Consider the following 21248-nt stretch of genomic DNA (forward strand, 5'->3'; position numbering starts at 1 on the left):
ATTTTCAACAGGGGCTGATTCAACTGATGAACTACCACATTCAGCTGATGCTGTCTAGCAAACGCTGCAATGGTATCATTCCATCCCCACTTTCCAAATTTCTTTAATTCATCAACATACTCTTCAAAAGGGGAGTCATTTATTCTAAAAGACTCAAACTCAGTTCTGTGGTTAATCATATAAGAAGCAGATTCTTGTCTCTGTCTGAACTGATTCCTACAGTGACCTTCTAGCTGATCTGCTAAGGCCCTAAAGAAGCAATTTCCATCTCCCAATACTTTACGAAGACTGAGTCCCAAAGCATTTAACTGATCAGTGGGACTATCAAATGGGAACTGCCTGTTGCCGCTGGGCTCTCTTTGCTCTTTAACAGTTGCTATCATTAGGGTTTTTTGCTCTTTAGCGTCTACCTTAGGTTTATCTGAAATCTCTTTACCTATGAATGGTGCAGGCTTTACATGAGAGCAATGAATCCATGAGTCTTTTTCACCAATTTTAATGGCAGTAGGAGTTGTCAATAATACCTGAAAAGGTCCCTCCCAAGCAGGCTGGGTTCCACTGGTTCTCTGAAAATTCTTTACATGTATTTTATCTCCTGGATTTAAGTTATGCAATGAAAAATCTAAGTGTCCTGCCTGGACCACAGCTCCTGCCTCCTGGAGTTCACGTAGCCTAATTTGTAATTCCTGTATATAGGAGGCAACAGAAGTATCACCTCCCACCAGTGATGTATAAACTGGGGAAAAAAATTTAAGCTTTGATAGGAGGGTGACCAAAAAGCATTTCATAAGGAGATATATGAAGTTCTCCTCTTGGTCTACTGCATAGATAGAATAATGCCAATGGTAGAACATCAGGCCATTTCAAATGGGTTTTAGTACATAATTTGCCAATCATGCTCTTAAGCTCTTTATTCATATGTTCAACTTGACCTGAACTTTGTGGGTGGTAGGGCGTGTGGAATTTTGGAGTTACTCCCAAGAAAGAGTAGATTTGGGATAAAATCAAATCAGTAAAATGTGTGCCTTTGTCAGAATCAATGTGGGCTGGTGGGCCAAAACGAGGTACTATCTCTTTAAGAAGAATTTTGGCAACAAAGGCATCTGTGGCTGGGGGCGGCGCTGGGAAATACCTCCACCCACTGAGTGAGTTGATCAACTATAAGGAGGCAAAATTTATAATGTCCTGCTTTTGGCATTGTAATATAGTCAATTTGCAAGTGCTCAAAGGGTGTATAAGCTAGAGGACGTCCTCCATAAGCTTTGGCCTTAAAAGCATGCTGATTATTAGTTTGACATGTGGAGCAGCCCGAGCAGATTCGAGATGCTGTGTTAGTCACACCTGGTGCTATCCAGGTTCTCTTAATAAAGTCTACAATGTCTTGTGTACCAAAATGGCCTTTTCTCTGAACAGAGAGGCATACCTGGTGGTAGAATTTCCGGGGAAGAAGTGGCTTACCTTCTGGAGACACCCAGACGCCATTGATCTGTTTCGCCTTAAATCTCTTTTTCCACTTTTCTACTTCAGAATCATCATAGGTTCGGTTGGAAGGAATATCCTCAGAAGGTGAAAGGTTAAATACATGTTCAGGAGCTTCTAATGCAGTGAGCTTGGCTGCAGAATCAGCTTGTACATTCCCCTTTGAAACGGGATCACTATTCCCCATGTGGGCAGGGCAATGTACAATGGCTAGGGCAGAGGGCAGTTTCAGGGCATCTAGGAGGTCCTTGATAAGGTCCCCATTGGCAATAACCTTGCCTGAAGATGTTAAAAAGCCTTGTTGTAGCCAAATCATGCCAATAAAGTGTCATATACCAAAGCCGTATTTCGAGTCAGTAAAAATGGTGGCACTCTTCCCTTTGGCTATATTACAGGCTTGTGTAAGAGCCACAAGTTCAGCAGCCTGCACACTAAAATGGGAAGGCAGAGAAGCTGCCCAGACAGTGTCATAATCAGAAACTACAGCAGTTCCAGTGAAACGGGTCCCCTCTCTCATAAATGAAAGAACCATCTGTATAGAGGACAAGATCAGGGTTTTCTAAAGGTGTATCAAAAAGATCATCACGGGGTTTCTCAGCCATATCAACTAAAGAAGCACAGTCATGCAATGGCTCTCCCAAAAGTGGTAAGTTAGGGAGTAGTGTTGCTGGGTTAAGGACTGTGCAGTGTTTTAGAGTGATATTCTCATTGCCTAACAGGATTACTTCATACTTAGCCAGCCTTTGATCTGAAAAGGCTTGTGTCCTTTGTCGTAGTAAGAGAGCCCCTACTTCGTGAGGGCATTGCACCATTAGAGGGTTACCTAGGACCAAATCAGAGGCTTTTTCTACCAAAAGGGCTGTGGCCACCACTGCCCTAAGCCAAGGTGGTGCCCCAGATGCTACAGGGTCCAGTTGGGTTGAATAGTAGGCTATGGGGCATTGGTTAGGCCCCAGTGATTGAGTCTGAACTCCAGAAGCCACCCCCCTTTGTTCATGCACAAAGAGAGTGAAGGGCTTACTGTAATCTGGTAGTCCTAGGGCAGATGCTGATAACAAGGCCCATTTTAATTCTGTTATGGCTGAGAGATGCTGGGGATCCAACTGTAAAGTGTCTGGGACAGAATTTTTTATTAGAGTTATAAGAGGCTTACTAATTTCACCAAAAGAGGGAATCCATTGTCTGCAATACCCAGCTGCTCCCAGAATGGCTCTTAATTGCTTCTTAGTAGAGGGGGCAGAAAGTTGTTGAATGGCCTGGACTCGCTTAGAAGAGACAGAGCGAGTTCCAGCAGCCAGAATAAATCCTAAATATTCCACCTGGGGCAAACACCATTGTAGCTTTGACTTGGACACCTTGTGGCCTCTCTTGTGCAGCTCTAGTAGTAAGTGACGGCTATCTTCCTGACAAATATCAGCATTAGGGGAGGCTAAAAGTAAGTCATCAACATATTGTACTAGTGTGGAGCCTTTAAAGGTAATGGAGGCCAGATCCTGCTATAAAATTTGAGGAAATAATGTGGGACTGTCTATAAATCCCTGTGGGAGTCTAGTCCAGGTCCACTGTGTATTTTTCCAGGTAAAAGCAAATAAATATTGAAAGTCCTCATGTACTGGTTTGGAGAAAAAGGCAGAGCAGGGGTCTACCACTGTGAAGCACGTAGCCTCACATGGAATGGAAGACACTATCGTGGCTAGATTTGGGACTCTAGAGTGTCTAGGAATAACATGATTGTTAATCGCTCTACGATCTTGCACAAAATGATAAACAGGTTTACCATCTGGCCCAGGCTTGGGTTTTTTAACTGGCAAAATGGGAGTATTGCATGGAGAGTGACGACATGGAACAATAATGCCCTGTCTTTTCAAAACCTCAATTATAGGGGTGATCCCTTCTATGGCTTCTTTAGACAATGGATATTGTGGAATGGATGGTGCTGGGCCACCTTTGGTCTTAATGATAACAGGTACAGCAGATTTAAGGAGACCTACGTCAGTAGAGGAGGAAGCCCATAGGGATTCAGGAATATCAGAAGGGATTTCAAATGTGTTCTCTACTGTTCCCTGACTGTCTGAAATCAAAATTGGCAGTAAGTGGACCATGTCCTCTGGCACTTCCAGGGAAATGCTACCATCTGGAGAACAAGATATGGTTGCTCTGAGTTTACAAAGGAGGTCACGGCCTAATAGGTTTGCAGGAGAGTCAGGCATACGTAGGAATGAATGTTCTACTGTTAATGGACCCAGATTCACCCTGCGAGGGGTTAATTTCGCAATGGACTGGGCTTTTCCTGAAACACCCACTACATTTAGAGATCCAATAGGTATACATTTAGGGTCAGGTTTTCGCACTAGGCTGATCTTAAGGCTCCTGTATATAATAAGCGATCATAATAAGTATTTCCAACCCTAAGGGTTATGTGGCATTCATTATTTTGGGGAGGTGAATGGACTGGCACAAGAGGGCTAAAAAGTTCAGGGTCTGGGAACATAAAATCTTCTGTCCTTTCACCCCCCCATACACCATCAATCTTCTATATCTCTCTGTTCTGCACCCCTCTGAGAGTGCCTGTAACTGTTTTGGTTCTGCCCACCTGTGTCTCTCTGAAAAGGTCTGTTTTGTCTTCATCCCGCACCCCCATGAAAAGATCTATATCTGTTTTGGTTCTGCCCATCTGTATTCCTCTGATCATTTCAAAATTCTACAGAATTGTATAAAATGTCCTTGTTTATGGCAGTACTGACAAAATTTAGGGGTTTGATATTGATTCTGGGGTTGGCAGTGATTTGGGGGTTGGTAGTGATTCTCAATTGCCCAGCTTCACTGCTTCGTTATTTCCTGTACTGGAGCTAAAATGCCTTGTCTGTTCTTTTCCTCCCTCTCATTTCCTTCGTAAATATATGTTGCTATTTCTTTAAGTCTGTCAGGACTCAACCTATTCCAATCTGGACACTGCCTTTTAAAGTATTTTCGAATTTCTGGTAAGGACTGGTATACAAAATAAGAGCAGATAATATGGGAATCTCTAGGATTCAATGGGTCTAGCCCAGCATGTTGCTTAGCATGCTTACACAACCTACTACCTAAATCTTTGGGGCTGAATGGTATATATCTTCTAAGACTTACTACAACATCATCCTTACCATGGGAGGGGATCGCGTGAAGGGGGAGGATCTTTATCCTTTCTGTTTCCTCTAAACATGGATTTTCTCTTTTTTTCTTTTTTGTTTCCTTTGTTGACGTGTCAGCCTGAGAGGCATATTTACATTCATATTCAGGCCCAAAGCCATCCTCCTTTTCTCCCTTTTCAGTCAATTCCTCACTTGCTACATTCCAGAGGTTCCAATAAGTTACATTTTGGGGGGACTCAAAATGAAGGATCATTTGTAGAGTTTTCAGTGTTTAGTGATCAAAATTTTCCATTCTCTAACCATTTGTTTCCCAATAAGCTAGAATATTTCTTATGCCACATAAAACACAGTTTGATAAGCCTTGCTTTTGTCATGCCTGGCTGAATTGGTAGTTTTTAAGTGTCCCAAGCTGCAGTTATTTTCCCAAGGGGGGAGTCATGAATGATATAAAATGTATTATCTTCCACTCCCCTTTTGTAATTCAAAAATTTCCACACTATGACACAAAGAAAAGTAAAAATTAAAATTAAAATAGGAATAGAATATTCAAATTCATAAGGACCAAACTTAAACAGAAGGTCAATCTTGGCATGCTTAAAAAGCCAGGGGAAGAGGCTTAGTCCTCTTTGGTTCCGCAATTCCCGGTCCATTTTGTAAAAGGGAGCAAGGCTTGAAAATAGGAGACTAAGAGTACTTAAGGGTTAAAATATATACTCAACCTAGGTACTTAGCTATTAAGAGAAACCCAATTTAAAGAGACAGGCACATGTGCAAATAAGGAAGGAAAAAAATACATTCTTACCAAACTTGATCAGAAGATTGAGGATCTGCTTTTCCTCTTCGTGGTCAGCCAAACTGTGTAATTTAAGATTCTAAATGTGGATTCTAATCTGTTCCCCCAGTTTTGGGGGAAACTGACTAAAATCACTGATAAAACAAGTTTTGGTTTTTAAGGGTTTATTGAAAAATAGAAGGAGAAAGATTGAAAACAGAGACAGAGCTCTCCACGCAGATAGGAGGCTCCTCAAGTTGATTGGCTGGTAGCCTTGATAGACAGCACCCATGAGCAAACGTCACTTCCTGACGCCCAAGGAAAAGCCACATGGCCTTGCCCTCTGAGGCATTCTCATGGTGGAGCTTTCCTATAGTAAGTCTCCAGTAGATGGCATCATTCCAATCATTACAGTAGCTTTAGATATAGGGTCCCTGATGTTGACATCTTCCTCTGAGGGTACACCTCAATCTTCCTTGTCACTAAAGAAACTTTCTGTGGTCCTCACCTTTCTCTGTTTGTTCATCTTTCCTTTCTTTTACTTGACTTTTAGCTCCTTAAAGTGGGGCACTGTTTCCAGGCTGCAGTATCCCAAGCTTCAGGAGATCCTAGGTGGTATGATTTAAGGAGCATCAAGTTCTTCACTCTCCTGGTCTGGTCTGTTCCCTGGTCTGTAGATGACCCTGGACCAACTTGCTAATCAACCAGCTTTGTGTGTTGTGGTTGTCAGCTCCAACAAGCCTGTGCCCCTCCCCTACCTGGGCCACTGCTACTTAAGCCTACCTCCTGATTCCCAGCAGGAGTGAAAACCCCAAATTCTGCCTCAGCACCCTGTAATCTCCCCCCTGCCAAGGGCTCAGCCCTCTCATCAAATTGTGAGCTTAGTTCTAGATGATACTGGCACTGCAGCTGATTCAGAGGCTTTGGTGGTTTCTTTCTCTGGCAAGGCCTTCCTGGGATTGGATCTGTGTCAGGGTGACTGTGGGGTTGGGCTCCACTTCTATCTCAGCACAGCAGCTCCCTCCTTCTGACATTCTAAGCCATCCTTGGTTGGAAGATGATTTCAGCACATTCTTCTGTGGATTTTGCTGTTCCATGCATTGTCCTATGGCATTATTTGGGTGTTTTTTGGAGTGATTGTGTCATGACTTCAAGAGCTCACTGCCTTTCTTCTGTCATCTTCTACAGTTAATTTTCTATCAGTGCCTTTAGTGAGCTTATTGACTTTACATTCTTCACAAGGATTTTCTTTCAGCATCATTGTAGCAGGTATTCATATTCTGTTTAAAGTTGACAATGCCATTTTTTTAGTATATCCTTTTTTTTGTTGTTGTTCTGCATCATTAGGTGGATGCGCTTCGATTACGACTGGAGGAAAAGGAAACCATGCTGAATAAGAAGACAAAGCAGATACAAGAGATAGTTGAGGAGAAAGGAACCCAGGCAGGAGAAATACATGATCTCAAGGATATGTTGGATGTGAAGGAGCGGAAGGTCAATGTTCTACAGAAGAAGGTAAAGTGCATGTTCACATAATTCCATACCATATCCTTGATGCACACCTTCACTCTTGCCACCAAATAATAGCTAAGAACTGCCAAAATGTCTGTCTTACTCCTTCTATTTACATTTTGAGGTTAGTGTGAATGGATTATTATTTGAAAGCTATTTTGTTTAGTTTTTAAAAGTTTGTTTACCTCATTTTTGGTAATTTTTCAAATACCTTCTGGGCTTCTGTAGTACACAGCCATGTTTCTCAAACTCTTAGTTTAATTTACTGTCTTTTGTCCCCAAATTTTCTAACTTTTCCTTTAGCCTATGAATAATTTATACCTACAAGCTTTTTTTAGTTAGCTAATTATTAGCTAAATTAGTTTTGAAATGCTTTTGTGGAGAAATGTTGGTGACTTCCTTTGTATGAATGACCAGATTCCAATTTGTAGGAAAGAGGTTACTGTGACTCATTTTGTAACTTGGTTAGATGTATTTAGGAAAAGGAAGGGCTTCTTTCCTTTTATTAAAAATATACATCATTGGGGCAGCTAGATAGCACAGTGGTAAAGCACCGGCCCTGGATTCAGGAGTACCTGAGTTCAAATCCGGCCTCAGACACTTGACACTTACTAGCTGTGTGACCCTGGGCAAGTCACTTAACCCTCATTGCCCTGCAAAAAACAAAAAACAAAAAATATATACATCATTGACAATTCTATTTTAAACACAAATGCTATCCCTACAGTTGATGAAAAAACTTAATATTAGTCATCCTTTATAATTTAAGCTAATCATGGTATAAAGTATAGACAACTGGATATATTACTCACTTATTCAGTTTTCAGGTTATAGATAAACTTTGGACTTAAAATCATCTTTTGATGGACCTTCTAGTAATGATAATTTTAATTTAACAAAAAATGGATTGCAGATGAACAGTTGTGAAAATTATAGTGTTGAAAATTTTAATGTGTACTATGTAATATTACTATTCAAATAACTCACCAATATGTCTCTGTAGTTTTGACAAGATAACATTAAATTATCAGATTTTAAAGTCAACTGAACTACTTGGAAAATATACGAGTATAGCCCAAAGCTATTCCCAAGTCATACTTGGAATTTACTTCAGTTTGGTTTTCTGTCAACTTCTTGATAGAATTCATAATTTAATCATGATAAATATGATGACTACATCTTAGTATTGGCTATAACTAATATCAGACATTTTTATTGTCTTCCATTAACTTCCTACTTGCCAAAAGTTAGAAAAGATCATTTTTAGTTAGTGCTTCCTAGCTTTGTCTTCAGATTAATTTATATGCTACTTACTCTGTTAGGTGACCTGGTTGTTATGAGTCCATGAATAACCATACTATCTTTTGAATAAGTTTTAGTGGGCTCCTCCAAACCTTTTCATCCCTCCTCAAACTTCCTATATTTCCTCCCTGCCCCCCACCTCCGCTGAAATCCTTTCCTTATATTTTACAGAAAAAATTGAAGCCATTCATTGTGAACTCTTTCTCCCCGCTTCTTCATCTCTTATCACTCAAATGCCTTCTGCCACTATCTCCTCCTTCACTGCTGTCTCATGGTGAGATAGCCTTACTTCTTGCCAAGCTAAACCTTTATCCTGTTCAGGTGATCCCATTCCATCTCACTTTCTGCAAGATTGACTCTCTGTCATTCCCCACTCTATCACATATTTTTAATCTCTGGCTTATGCCCTACTGTCCATTTCTTCCCCACTCTGGAACAATACTCAATAGATTATTCCATCCCTGGCAGCTATATCTTTGCTGCCCTTTGCAACTAAACTCCTTGAAAAGGCCATCTACAATAGGTGCCACTACTTTTTCTCCTCATTCTGGCTTCTGACTTAACATTACACTGAAACCACTCCCTCCAAAGTTATTAATGATCTCTTAGTTGTCAAATCCTGTGGGTTTGTTTTTTTCTCAATCCTCATTTTCCTTGACCTCTCTATAGCTTTTGACATCATTGACTACCCTCTCTTCCATGATATTTTCTTCTCTCTAGGTTTTTGGGACACTACTCTCTCCTGATCCTCCCCCTATCAATCAGATTGCTCTGTCTATCTCCTTTTCTGGATCTTCATCCAGATTCCTCTAACTGTAGGTGTCTTCTCAGGGTTCTGCTCTGGATCTTCTTTTCTACCTCTATTTCACTTGGTAATTTCATCAGCTCCCCCAGATCTAATCAACATGTCTGTGCTAATGATTCTTTTTTTTTAGATTTAAATCTAATTTTTATTTTTATATTCTTTCTCATTTTTTCCCCTTAATTAGTGTCATTCCCACGTTAGAGATGATTGATGATATAAATGAGAGGTAATTTAGATCTTTGTTGTTGTTTAGTTGTTTTCAGTCTTATCCGACTCTCTATTACTGCTTTTGGGCTTTTCTTGGCAAAAGATACTGGAGTAGTTTGCCATTTCCTTCTCCAGCTCACTTTATGGATGAGGAAACTGAGAGAAACAAGGTTAAGTGACCTTCCCACACAGCTAATAAGTGTCTTAAGGTTGATTTGAACTCAAGTCTTTGTGACTCTGGGCCTGGTGCTACACCACCACACCACCTAGCTACTCTAGTTATTTAAGTCACTGGTTTACAATTTAGCAAAAGGCTTTGGGAGGAATGATTGTTGAAATTGACAGCTAAGGTGTCTTGTTGCTCCTTTTATTTGTTTCTTTTTCTTTTTTTAAAAAAAATTAATTTTTTTGGTTACATTTTAAGTTCCAAAATGTATCCCTCCCTCTGTCTGTAGCCCACACTAGCAAAGGACACCATTTGACACCAATATATATATATATTATTCTAAGCATTCTATATATAAGTTATACTAGGTTATTCTGAGCATTATAAATATTCAAGTCAACTATAAAGGACTTAAAAAGGAAGATACTATCCATTTCCAAAAAAAGAACTGATAAAACAGAAGTATACATAATATGGTTTCATTTCACTCTTCATTGTTTCATGTAAGTCTTTCCATGTTTTTCTTTTGTTTGGGTTGTTTTTTTTTTTTTTTGCGGGGCAATGGGGGTTAAGTGACTTGCCCAGGGTCACACAGCTAGTAAGTGTCAAATGTCTGAGGCCAGATTTGAACTCAGGTACTCCTGAATCTAGGGCCGGTGCTTTATCCACTGCGCCACCTAGCCGACCCCCTTTCTATGTTTTTCTAAAATTAGCCTGCTCATCATTTCTTACAGCATAATAGTATTCCTTCACAATCATATACTACAACTTGTTGGAGCATCCCCTCGATTTGTAGTTCTTTGCCACAACAAAGAGAGCTACTATAACTATTTTAGAGCATATAGGTTTTTTTCCCTTTTCCCAGATCACTTTGGGTAACAGTCTTAATAGTGGTATTTCTGGGTCAAAGGAAATAGACAGTTTTCTAACTCTTTGGGCATAATTCCAGATTATTTTCCTGAAACAGATGTATCAGTTCATAATTCCACCAGCAGCATCCTCATATTTCCATTTCCCCTCAAACATTTGTCATTTTCCCCTTCTATCAGTTTGGCCAATCTGATAGGTATGAGATGATATCTTAATTAATTTAATTTGCATTTCTCTAATCATTTAGAACATTTTTTATATGACTGCATATAACTTTGATTTCTTCATTGCAAAACTGCCTGTTCATACCCTTTGACTATCGATTGGGGAATAGCTAATTTTTTATAAATTTGACAAAGTTTTCTATATATTTGAGATATAAAACCTTGAACTAAGAAACTGTATAAAATTTCCCCCCTATTTTTCTCCTTTCTTTTTTTTTTTTAAATTTATTTATTTTTAAGTGAGGCATTTGGGGTTAAGTGACTTGCCCAAGGTCACACAGCTAGTAAGTGTTAAGTGTCTGAGGCTGGATTTGAACTCAGGTACTCCTGAGTTCAGGGCCGGTGCTCTATCCATTTTGCCACCTAGCTGCCCCCTCTCCTTTCTTTTTAATCTTGGCTATATTGGTTTTATTTGTGTAAATCCTTTTTAATTTAATGTAATCAAAATTATCCATTTTATATCTCACAGTGCCCTCTATCTGTTGTTTATTTATAAAGTGTTCTCCTATCCATAAGTCTGATAGGTAATATGTTCCATGTTCTTCTAATTTACTTATATTGTCTCCTTTTATATCTAGGTCATGTATCCATTTTGATTGTATCGTGGTAAATGATATAGATAATGGTCCGTGTCCAATTTCTACAGGCTGCTTTCCAGTTTTCCCAACAATTTTTTTTTACCAAATAGTGAATTCTTATCTGGCAAGCTTAAATTTTTTTCATTTGTCAAAACACAAGGTTGCTATGATCATTTGTGTATTGCATGTCTACTTTATTCCATTGATCCAACTTTCTTTTTCTTAGCCAGTACCAAATGGTTTTGATAATTACCACTTATAATGCAGTTTAAAATCTAGTACTGCTAAACTTCCTTTCTTTAAATTTTCTTCATCAATTTTTTTAATATTCTTGTCCTTTTGTTCTTCCAAATGAATTTTACTATTTTTTTCTAGCTCAGTAAAATAATTTTTTTGATAATTTCATGGGATGACATTGAATAAATAGATTAATTTGGAAAGAATTGTCATTTTTATTATATTTGCTTTGCCCACCCATGAACAATTAATATTTCTTCAATTATTCAAATTTGCCTTTTTCTGTATAAAATGTGTTTTGCAATTGTATTTATGTAGTTCCTGGGTTTGTCTTGGCAAGCATACTCCCAGTTATTTTATGCTGTCTATGTTTATTTTAAATATGATATCTGTTAAATATAAATAAATATAAATGGGGTATCTTGCAGGGTTTTGTTGGTAATATATAGAAATGCTGATGATTTATGTGGGTTTATTTTATAACCTGCTACTTTGCTAAAGTTATTATTTCAACTAGCCTTTTAGTTGAATCTCTAAGATTTTCCAACTATATCATCACAATATTATCTGCAAAAAGAAATTGTTTTATTGCCTCATTGCCTATCTGATTCATTCAGTTTTTTTCTCATTCCAATTGCTAGCGTTTCTGATTTAATATTGAATAATATTGGTGATAATAGGTATCCTTGTTTTATTCCTGATCTTATTGGAAAGGCTTCTAGCTTATTCTCTTTACAAATAATGCTTGGTGATAGTTTTAGGTAGATGCTGCTTCTTTTTTCTTTTGCTTATTATTTTAAGGAAAAACCTATTTATACCTATGCTTTCAAGTGTTTTTAATTAGGAACAAGAGTTGTAGTTTGTTAAATGGGTTGGGTTTTTTTGTATCTATTGATAAAATCATGATTTCTGTTACTTTTGTTATTGATATAATCAGTTATGTTAATAACTTGTTCACAATGTTTAATCTTTGTGATATATTGTAATCTCTTAGCTAACATTTTATTTATTATTCATGAATGAAAATGGTCTATAATTTTCTTTATTTCGGTTCTTCTTGGTTTAGGTATCAGTGCCATATTTGTTTATAAGAGGAGTTTGGTAGGACTCCTTCTTATCCCTATTATTCCAAATAATTTATAATTTATTTAAAATTGGAATTAGTTGATCTTTAAATGTATGGTAGAATTCACTTGTAAATCCATTTAATCTTTTTTTGGGGGCGGGGCAATGAGGGTTTTAAGTGACTTGCCCAGGGTCACACAGCTGGTAAATGTCAAGTGTCTGAGGTTGGATTTGAACTCAGGTCCTTCTGAATCCAGGGCCAGTGCTTTATCCACTGTGCCACCTCGCTGCCCCTAATCTCTTTTTCTGAAATAAGTTTATTTAGATATTCTATTTTCTTTTCTGTTAACCTGGGCAGCTTATATTTTTTTTTTTAAGTGAGGCAATTGGGGTTAAGTGACTTGCCCAGGGTCACACAGTTAGTAAGTGTTAAGTGTCTGAGGCCGGATTTGAACTCAGGTACTCCTGACTCCAGGGCCAGTGCTCTATCCACTGCGCCACCTAACTGACCCTAGGATATGTTTTAATAACTGTGTTTGAGTATGTTTAAATAATTTAGAAGAAATTAAGGTGCAGAATGACACTTGAAAATATGGCCTTGGTGTGGATTGGTTTTGGTTGGCTATACTTATTTGTTATAAGGGTATTTTGCCCGGGGGTGGGGGGATGGGGGGAGGTAGGGGGATTAACAACATTAATGCAAAAAACTAGTGGAACTTTTAAAAAACTGCATTATAGGAGAACAAAAGGAAATTTATAAGGACTCATACAAAAAAAGGACAGCTTTGCAACAAATGTGTTGAATTTATATTTTTTTAAAAAGCAAAATGGTATGAATCAGAGATTCAGAATCCTCTATTCAATCTTCTTTTATGTTTTTCTTGTAAGGGTGAGCTCATTGGAGGGGAGGGGATTGTTTGCTAAGTTCAGAATAAAAAAGATGTTAGAGATAGTCATTATAGATACTTTGATATTTGGAAATCAATTAAAATTTATCTAATCCACTATTGTAGTCCAACTAATAGGAAAATAATTGAAGCATAAGAACGCCTATTTGCCTTCCAAAAGCTTGTTATTCTGGAAACTGCACTTAAATTTTTTTAAACTTTTAAAGTATATATTAGATTGATCTTCTCAACATGTGAAAAGCAGTGTGTGTGTGTGTGTGTGTGTGTGTGTGTGTGTGTGAGAGAGAGAGAGAGAGAGAGAGAGAGAGAGAGAGAGAGAGAGAGAGAGAGAGAGAGAGAGAGAGAGAGAGATAACAGAAACTACTTGGGTTCATTGCACCTAAATATTAGCCCTTAAAGTGAATATATTGGCTTAATTTGCTGGACAGAGAATAAAAAAGAACAAAAGCAGATGGCCTGGTTTGCCTTATGATGGAATTAGTACTTGCCCTTCCTTTCTACTGTTATCCTCTAAGATTTAAATTAGTTTTTCATTAAAATAAACTTATTATCATTTTTAATAAGTCACTATTGTGGAAAATGTAATTGAGCTTTTCAATCTGAGCTTCATTCAGAATACATTTTAAGATCAGACTGTTTATTACTTACTTGATTGATGATAAAACAAAATCTAGCTTGAAGTTTAATTTGCTTATGGTGATGCTATTGACATTCCTTTCTAGGATTGTCTTTAAATAAACTATATATCTTTCCACTATCTCTTTTCAGGTCCTGTTCCATGGTCCCTTATTTTCTGTTTTTTTAGAGTCTCAGGTTTAGTGTATAAAAGTACATAGAATTGTAAAGAATTATTTTTACCTACTCCCATTTGTTAGTCTCTTGTATTTCTACATTAAAAGTCAGGAACTTCTCCCCCCCACCCCCACCCCCTTCCTTTATATGCTAGCTTGATGTGGATTTCAGATACAAATAGCTTGTTTATTCTATGCATTAATTTGCCCTTTGCTAGAATGGGAAGAATGATATTTATGCCACATTTATGAGGCTTATAAATCACTTTCCTTACAAGAACCCATAACACATTTTCTTCACTTTTTAATTCATAAAGTTATTGAAGTCAGTGAGGCTACATTTGTAAAGGGGCCAACTTCTTCATTTTTGAGATAAGGGAACTGAAGGTCAGAACAGTGAAGTCACCTCCCAGAGATCACACTTTAACTTGCAAAGCTTCATTTGACCATGTTTTTTTTCCCCTCAGCTGTAGTTTGCCTTCTCTTATTCTGTGCTGAAGTTTGGGGAAAGAGGTTTTTGGTTAATTTAACTGAGAAATTAAGAAAGTTTTGGAAGTTTCAAAATTTGTTAAAATCCTTTCTAAAATCCATTCGTCAAACATATATCCTAGATACTACCTTTTTGAATAATATATTTTTTATTAATATCTGTTTATTTCTTTTCACTGTGGAAGCAATGAAAGATTCTTGAATACAAATTGATTATGTTCTAGTTATGTTTCATTATTTAAAATAGACTAAAAATATACATTTAACCTAATATAAGTATATATGTATATATCCACCCTACCATAATGGTTGTTGTGGAAAAATTAAAAGTTTAAGATACATTACCTGCTCACAAGGAGTTTAAAATCTTCTTGTGGAAGGAAGAGAAGTAAATCTAAAGTTAGATGATTTAATATGTTCGAGACATTATTAGAAGAGATATCACAAGTCAATTTTGACTTATTTCAGACAGGATTTCTCAGGATAAATATTAATGAGATAGTCTTAACATTGGAATTTAACATATGATAAATTGTAAGAATGTATAATGTAACTTTGATATAATGGGCTCTCTTTTAAAATAAATATAATTTATACATCAAATATATTGTTCTCTTCAGAGTAGCCCTTGCCTGGTATGTTATACAAAAAATGTTATTGATTGCTAGGGTTCTTAGTTCTAGCTTTAATATTTCGTTGTTCTATGATTGTCTTATAATAATGTATCATTGTACAAAACATGCTTAGAAGTGCTTTTAGAATTATTTTCAGAACCTGGGAGATGTTTATCATTGCTAAGATTGAGGAGATTCAAAAGAACCTTTTTCTTTTAGTTTTGGAAGGGATTTGATTTTTCTTAGAGTCAAGTTTGTGAATCAAGTGGGTCATCAAGTGATTCTTGGTCTGAAATTGGGATGTGACTATAAAGTGCTTGGGGCACTTTTCATGTAAGTCAAGAAAGCTTCCTTTGAGGACAGTCATATTGATAGAACAAATATATAGACTTCATATGACTGTTTTGAAGACAAACATTCACCTGGATAGGCGAATTCTGGTATGTTTGTTTTAAAACACAAATTCAAAATATCTTGTTACTGTCTAGTCATTTTATAGGTAGAGATTATATGAATTAAGGGAAAAGTAATTAATGAATGTGGATTGTTTCTTTTGGTTTAAGGTAAAATTTACTTTTTCCCTTTAGTTTGGCTTATGGTATTGTTATTTAATTAAATCAACTTTAACAAGTTTCCTATTTTTGTAAATTATAGTCAGACTCTTTTAATTATTTCATCAAAATGGTAGTATTTAGAGTGAATTAAATCTGTTCATGATATTTTTTGGGGGGGGGGTAGGACAATGAGCGTTATGTGACTTGCCCCAAATCACACAGCTAGTAACTGTAAAGTGTCTGAGGCTGGATTTGAACTCAGGTCCTTCTGAATCCAGGGCTGGTGCTTTATCCACTGCACCACTTAGCTGCCCCTGTTCATGATATTTTTACTGGTAACTGAGATACACTGTATTAAACTTAATTTGCTTAATGTAATTTTAGTAAATCTTAACATCTGCCTCGGTTGGCTCTATAATTTAACTTCAATATTCTTTATGAATGATGCTGATCTAGTAGATAGGGCATTTTTTCTAGTGACTGAATGGTTCTTCTTACCCTTCTTCTTACCATACTTTCATTGGTTTGAAACATCTGTCTTTATAGCTAGTTCAGCTCCCAAGGACACACACAGTTCAGCTAGGGATGTAAACAACAAATTATGTCAGCTCAGGGGGAGGGGGTGAGACTTCATCCTTGATATGTTAAGGGCCTCTTGCATACTCTGTCCAGTGTTTCTGGAAAATATGATAACTCAAGAAGACAATTTCAGGGGACCCCTTATCATCATTAAGCCACAGTGTTCCTTGGCTTTTATTATATGAAGTAATATTTTTAACTGTGTTTTAAAAAAAAAAACAAGTAAAAGAGTTTTGATTGAATTTAGTGATTAGAAAACCATTTGGAAGATGGATCAGTGTCCTTAGTTATTTGCCATGCATTAGTCAAATGTATCATGAAATTTATGAAATCTTTTGTGGTTCAAGTCTAAATTCAGATTAATATTAATATTAGCCAATTAATCTTAAGATTAGAAAGATTCCTTATAATATTTTGTCTGAAACACATATATTGTTCTAGTACCTCAAAACCAATGCATTTGTGAAGGCCACAACTATTACTTAACTTTTTCACAAGGATCTCTTAATTTGTGCACATAACTTCTCCTTATTGTGTAACCATCCATCAGCCTTTCTCAGTTATATACTTGAATCTCATTAGCCTTAATGGGTCCTTTGGAAAGTTTTTCCATTTACAGTCTGCTATTGACTTGCCTCTCACCTTGAGGAAATTGCTTAACTTTTCTGTTCAGCTGTCACATCTTTTTGAAGAGATAGACTCTCACTAGTGCATGCAAATAAATTGAGAAAATATATTGAAAATGTCAAAAGAAAGGTAATATATACATCTAAGTTGTTATTTATTAAGAACATTTTTTGTTATTTAGCTATTTTTGTTTCATGTAGCTGTTAAATTATTCTTTCTTTACTTTGTAGGAACGTTACCTTTACCATTTTTTATTATCTTGGAGGTTTTTAAATACTGTGATCATAGATCACAGACTTCTTTAGGCTGATTTTCTTCCTGTTTTCATTTTCATTGTTTTTATTAGCATTTTTCTCTCCATCATGGCCAAAAATTGAATTTAATTGCAACTTTCAAACTCTGAGGGATGGAGGGCAAGTTTGAATTGCAGATAAAGAATAGAGGACTTGTATTTGTGGCATCCTGCTCTCAAAATGCCCCATAGGAAACTATAGGCAGAGCTTGTGAACAACTTAAATTAATTCTTCCTTGTGTTTACTTTTCTCAATTGTGTTTTCTTTTGGCCCTCCTTATAGATAGAAAATCTTCAGGAACAACTTAGAGATAAAGAGAAACAGATGAGCAATTTGAAAGAACGAGTCAAATCTCTACAGGCTGACACCACCAATACTGACACTGCATTGACTACTCTTGAAGAAGCCCTTTCAGAGAAAGTGAGTGGTGAATCCTATGTCTCTTGCTGTACTATTATTTGCTAACTGTCTTTAGGAATGGGATTTAGTGCTGAATAGTATTTTGAAAATAAAGGTGATTAAATAAAGGATAAGAATGTTGCTCTGGGTAGATGTTTTGGTGATAACTGGAATTGGAAAGAAGGCATAAACTTATAAATCTTATTTTGCCTTTTTTTCTTTACCAAGAAGAAAGATATGTCACCTAGAACATATGGCTGGGGAAATGAATAGAAAATTAACACCCAAGATAAGTAAGACTAGAAAACACCTAGCTTTTCTTGATTAGTTCAGGTCCCCAGGCACAGCTGAAGTACATCCCCCATAAGAAGTAGCAGATGTGATTATTGAACCATTTGTGTGATCTGTGAAAGATTATGGAGAACAAGAGAGTTTTGCAGCACTGGACAAAGGCAAACACTTTTTGCAATAAAAAAGAAGTGGAAGGGAAGAAGAGAGGTCAGTTTGTAAACTGTAGTCTAATGAAGTTGACCTTGATTCAAGGTAAGCTCAAATGTATTATTACAGGGATGAGTAGTCTCCTCTTTGTGTAAATTTGGAGCTCTTAATTTAAAAAAAAAAAGTGGGGGGTGGTGGAACATAATTCATTAACATCTAGAAAAGGAATTAATGCCTGCAAAGAGCTGGCTCTTTGAATGCCAGACTAATCTCTCTCCTTTCTTGAACAGGGTTAGTGAGCTGATTTTATCAAAAGCTTTTATTGAGTCTTATGATTTTCTTGCAGAAAACATGGATATTTGTGGGATAGTCAGTAGTAATGTTAAGTGGATTCATAGCTTGTTGCATGAATAGACTGAAGAAATAGTCATTACTGGGTCAATGTCATCTTGATAATAGTTTTTTAATGAGAGTATCCTTGACCCTATTCTGTTAAATCATTTTATGAATGATTTACACAAAGGCTTAGAATGTCATGTTCATCAGATTTGTAGAGCTAAAAAGCTAAGGGGGCATAAATAACATCAGATGAATTAGGATATTAAAATATCTTGGCAGGTTAGACATTTAATAAGAGAGTATTTAATGGAGGTTGTAAAATCTTACTATTGGATAAAAAAAAAACCCTCAACTTTACAAGTATAGTTTGGGGAAATTTATCTAGATAGCAATCTGTCTGAAAAGATTTGTGGGCTTAGTGGAATTCAAGTTCAGTTTTTCAGTATAGGTTGGACTAGATGACTTCTGAAGTGTCTTCTGAATCTGAGATTCTTTGATTCTGTGAAATCCCTAGGATTATAACAGAAGAGAATATTCAGCACTTTTTTGCTGGCATGTGTCATATAGGAAGCGAGAAAATACTTTTATAAAGTTTCCAATTTTGGCAGCTGCCACTAGAAAAGACAGATTTCATATCTGAAGACAGTTGTAAGATTTTCCAGGTAGCCACTTGTTTTGCCACCAGTTCTGAGGCTTTTCTCCTCTTTGGATTTGATATTATTAAAAAAAAATATCTCAAGTTAACTGCTAATCTGGAAAACTTATAGCTGTACTAGCTCTCTGAAAAATTATATATGGCCTGTAAGTCCTGCTGTGGTCGCCATTCAGTGTAAAAAATACTTTAACTGGCAGGCCTAATCTGTGAACTCCTGGCTGGCTATCTGCCTGCTTTTAGCTAGTAAAGCTATAGCTGGCTATTAGCTGCCTACCTGCCTGGGGGTTTAAAAAAATCCCCCAGGTTCGTTAAGCCCCATAAGGGGATCCAAGCTGCAAGGGCTTGCCACTTCCCCCACTGCCTCCCAGACTGATAAGCAAAAGATGAGGCAGCCTCTTACAATTTAACTAAATGGGTTTATTTAGGTGAATAAACTTACTGTTAAATGTAAAGACAAGCTCTCCACTTTCTCTTTTAACTTTCTCTCCTGCTGCTGCTGCCTGCACTTACAACCCCAAGCTGTCTTCTTTCTCTGTATCAACTTCACTACTGTTTCTCTAGCTCCCTCGACTTTCACTGTCAGCCACCCCTCCTTTCACTGTAGTGACCCCAGCTTCACTGTAGTGAACCTTCCTTCTAACTGAAAGTGCCCCCCCTCCACATAAAAAACCCCTTTCTTTTGCAAGGAAACTCCTGCTGGCCAACGCCCACGCCCCCAAGCTAATTTGTTGACAGCACTGAAGGCCGGCAGCAACATGAAGTCCCTGTGCCAGGCATGCCCTCTTCCCCCCTCCCCACTTTGAGGGGGCCATGCCCCCCGCTGTGTGCCTGGGGCTTCCGCACTGCACCCCTACCCTGTGTTTTTGTCTGCTCTGCTTAGCCTGGCTTGGAGGCCCCTGCAGCTGAAAGGGGGGGGGGGGGAGGGGCAGCTCCGGAGTGCCCAAGGCTAATTCTATATACATTAGCCATGCAGATTTTTAGAACATCATGGCAGTTTTTGTTGTTGTTGAGTCCTTTCAGTCCTGTCCAAGTCTTTGTGACCCAATTTGATTTTTTTATTGCAAAGATAGTGGAATAGTTTGCCATTTCCTACTTCAGCTCATTTTTACAGATGAGGAACCTGAGCCAGACAGTTAAGTGATGTGCCCAGGGTCACATAGCTATTAAATGTCTGTGGTCAGATTTGAACTCATGAAGATGAGTCTTCCTGATTCCAGGCCTGGCACTTTATCCACTGTGCTACCAAGATGCCCCCATCATGGCATTGGAGGTCCTGAAATCTTTGTCTGTTGCTCCCACAATTCTTTTCACTAAAGGATATTGCACAGTTAAGCTTTAGGCTTGTTTTTCTAAGATTTAGGCTTCCTTTAGATTTGTGGGAATTTATTTTGATTTGGGGACCCTGCCTGTGGGCTGAGATGAAAAAGCCTTAGGCTCTCAGGGGTTTTTTCTGTGTGAGGGGCTGGTGCCCCTCCCCCTCCACTTCAGCTGAGCCAAAAAAGCCCCATGGGCTTTTCAGGACACCAGGTCAGACAGCTGGGGTGAAGAAAAAGCCCCAGCTCCCTACACCCTGAGGGGAGCTGCCCCGGAGATCCCAGGCTTGTCCTGCCAGGCCCTAGCATAAGCCTTGTGGAGGTCCCAGGTACGCAGCAGGGGGCATGGGCCCCTCGAGCCGAGCCTGGCTGGGCAGGGCCCTAGTGTGGCCAGTGGATTAGCTTGGTGTGTGTGGGGGGCACAGAGAGTTCGAGGTTTGAGGGAAGAGAAGGAACATATATACAGGGGAGAAGACAGTGAGAGGGGGGACGCCGGAGGACACAAGGAGGCCGGAAGATTAAGAGGACAGACAGAAGGGGAGCTGCTACAAGGACGCTAAGGAAACCGAGGCTGTGTAAAGAGAGGGGCTGACGGAGACTGAGAAAAGGCTAAGAGCAAGGAAGAATGCCAGAAGGCTAGAGACGTGGAGAGCTCGGTGAGAAAGGGACGCTAGAGATGGCAGGGGGTTGGCAACAGAGGTGAGGACGTTAAGGGGCTTTTCTGGGGGATCAACAAAGTGAAAGCGACTTGGAGTTAGAAGTGAAAGTGAAGCCGGGAAGCTGGAGTGAAGGAGAAAAAGAATGAAAGTTGGAGAAAGCTGGAGCATACCCTAAGGCAAGAGGCAGCAAAGGCCCTTATTATTATTAAAAGCAGACAGGTTGTATAATTTGCATTTCTCTT

The 21248-nt window shown here is 38.1% G+C and overlaps 1 protein-coding gene across 1 annotated transcript in view; it reads left to right on the forward strand.

Moving 5' to 3' along the window:
* Positions 1-21248, forward strand: part of ERC1 (ELKS/RAB6-interacting/CAST family member 1) — a 313654-nt gene that overhangs the window by 78971 nt on the left and 213435 nt on the right. Inside the window, exons 6-7 of the mRNA XM_043966008.1 lie at positions 6730-6897; positions 17486-17623. Of these exons, the coding sequence (XP_043821943.1) occupies positions 6730-6897; positions 17486-17623 (306 nt within the window). The remainder of the gene's footprint in view (positions 1-6729; positions 6898-17485; positions 17624-21248) is intronic.

The sequence above is a fragment of the Dromiciops gliroides genome, chromosome 5 (genome assembly GCF_019393635.1).
Source record: "Dromiciops gliroides isolate mDroGli1 chromosome 5, mDroGli1.pri, whole genome shotgun sequence".
In the NCBI taxonomy this organism is placed as follows: domain Eukaryota; kingdom Metazoa; phylum Chordata; class Mammalia; order Microbiotheria; family Microbiotheriidae; genus Dromiciops; species Dromiciops gliroides.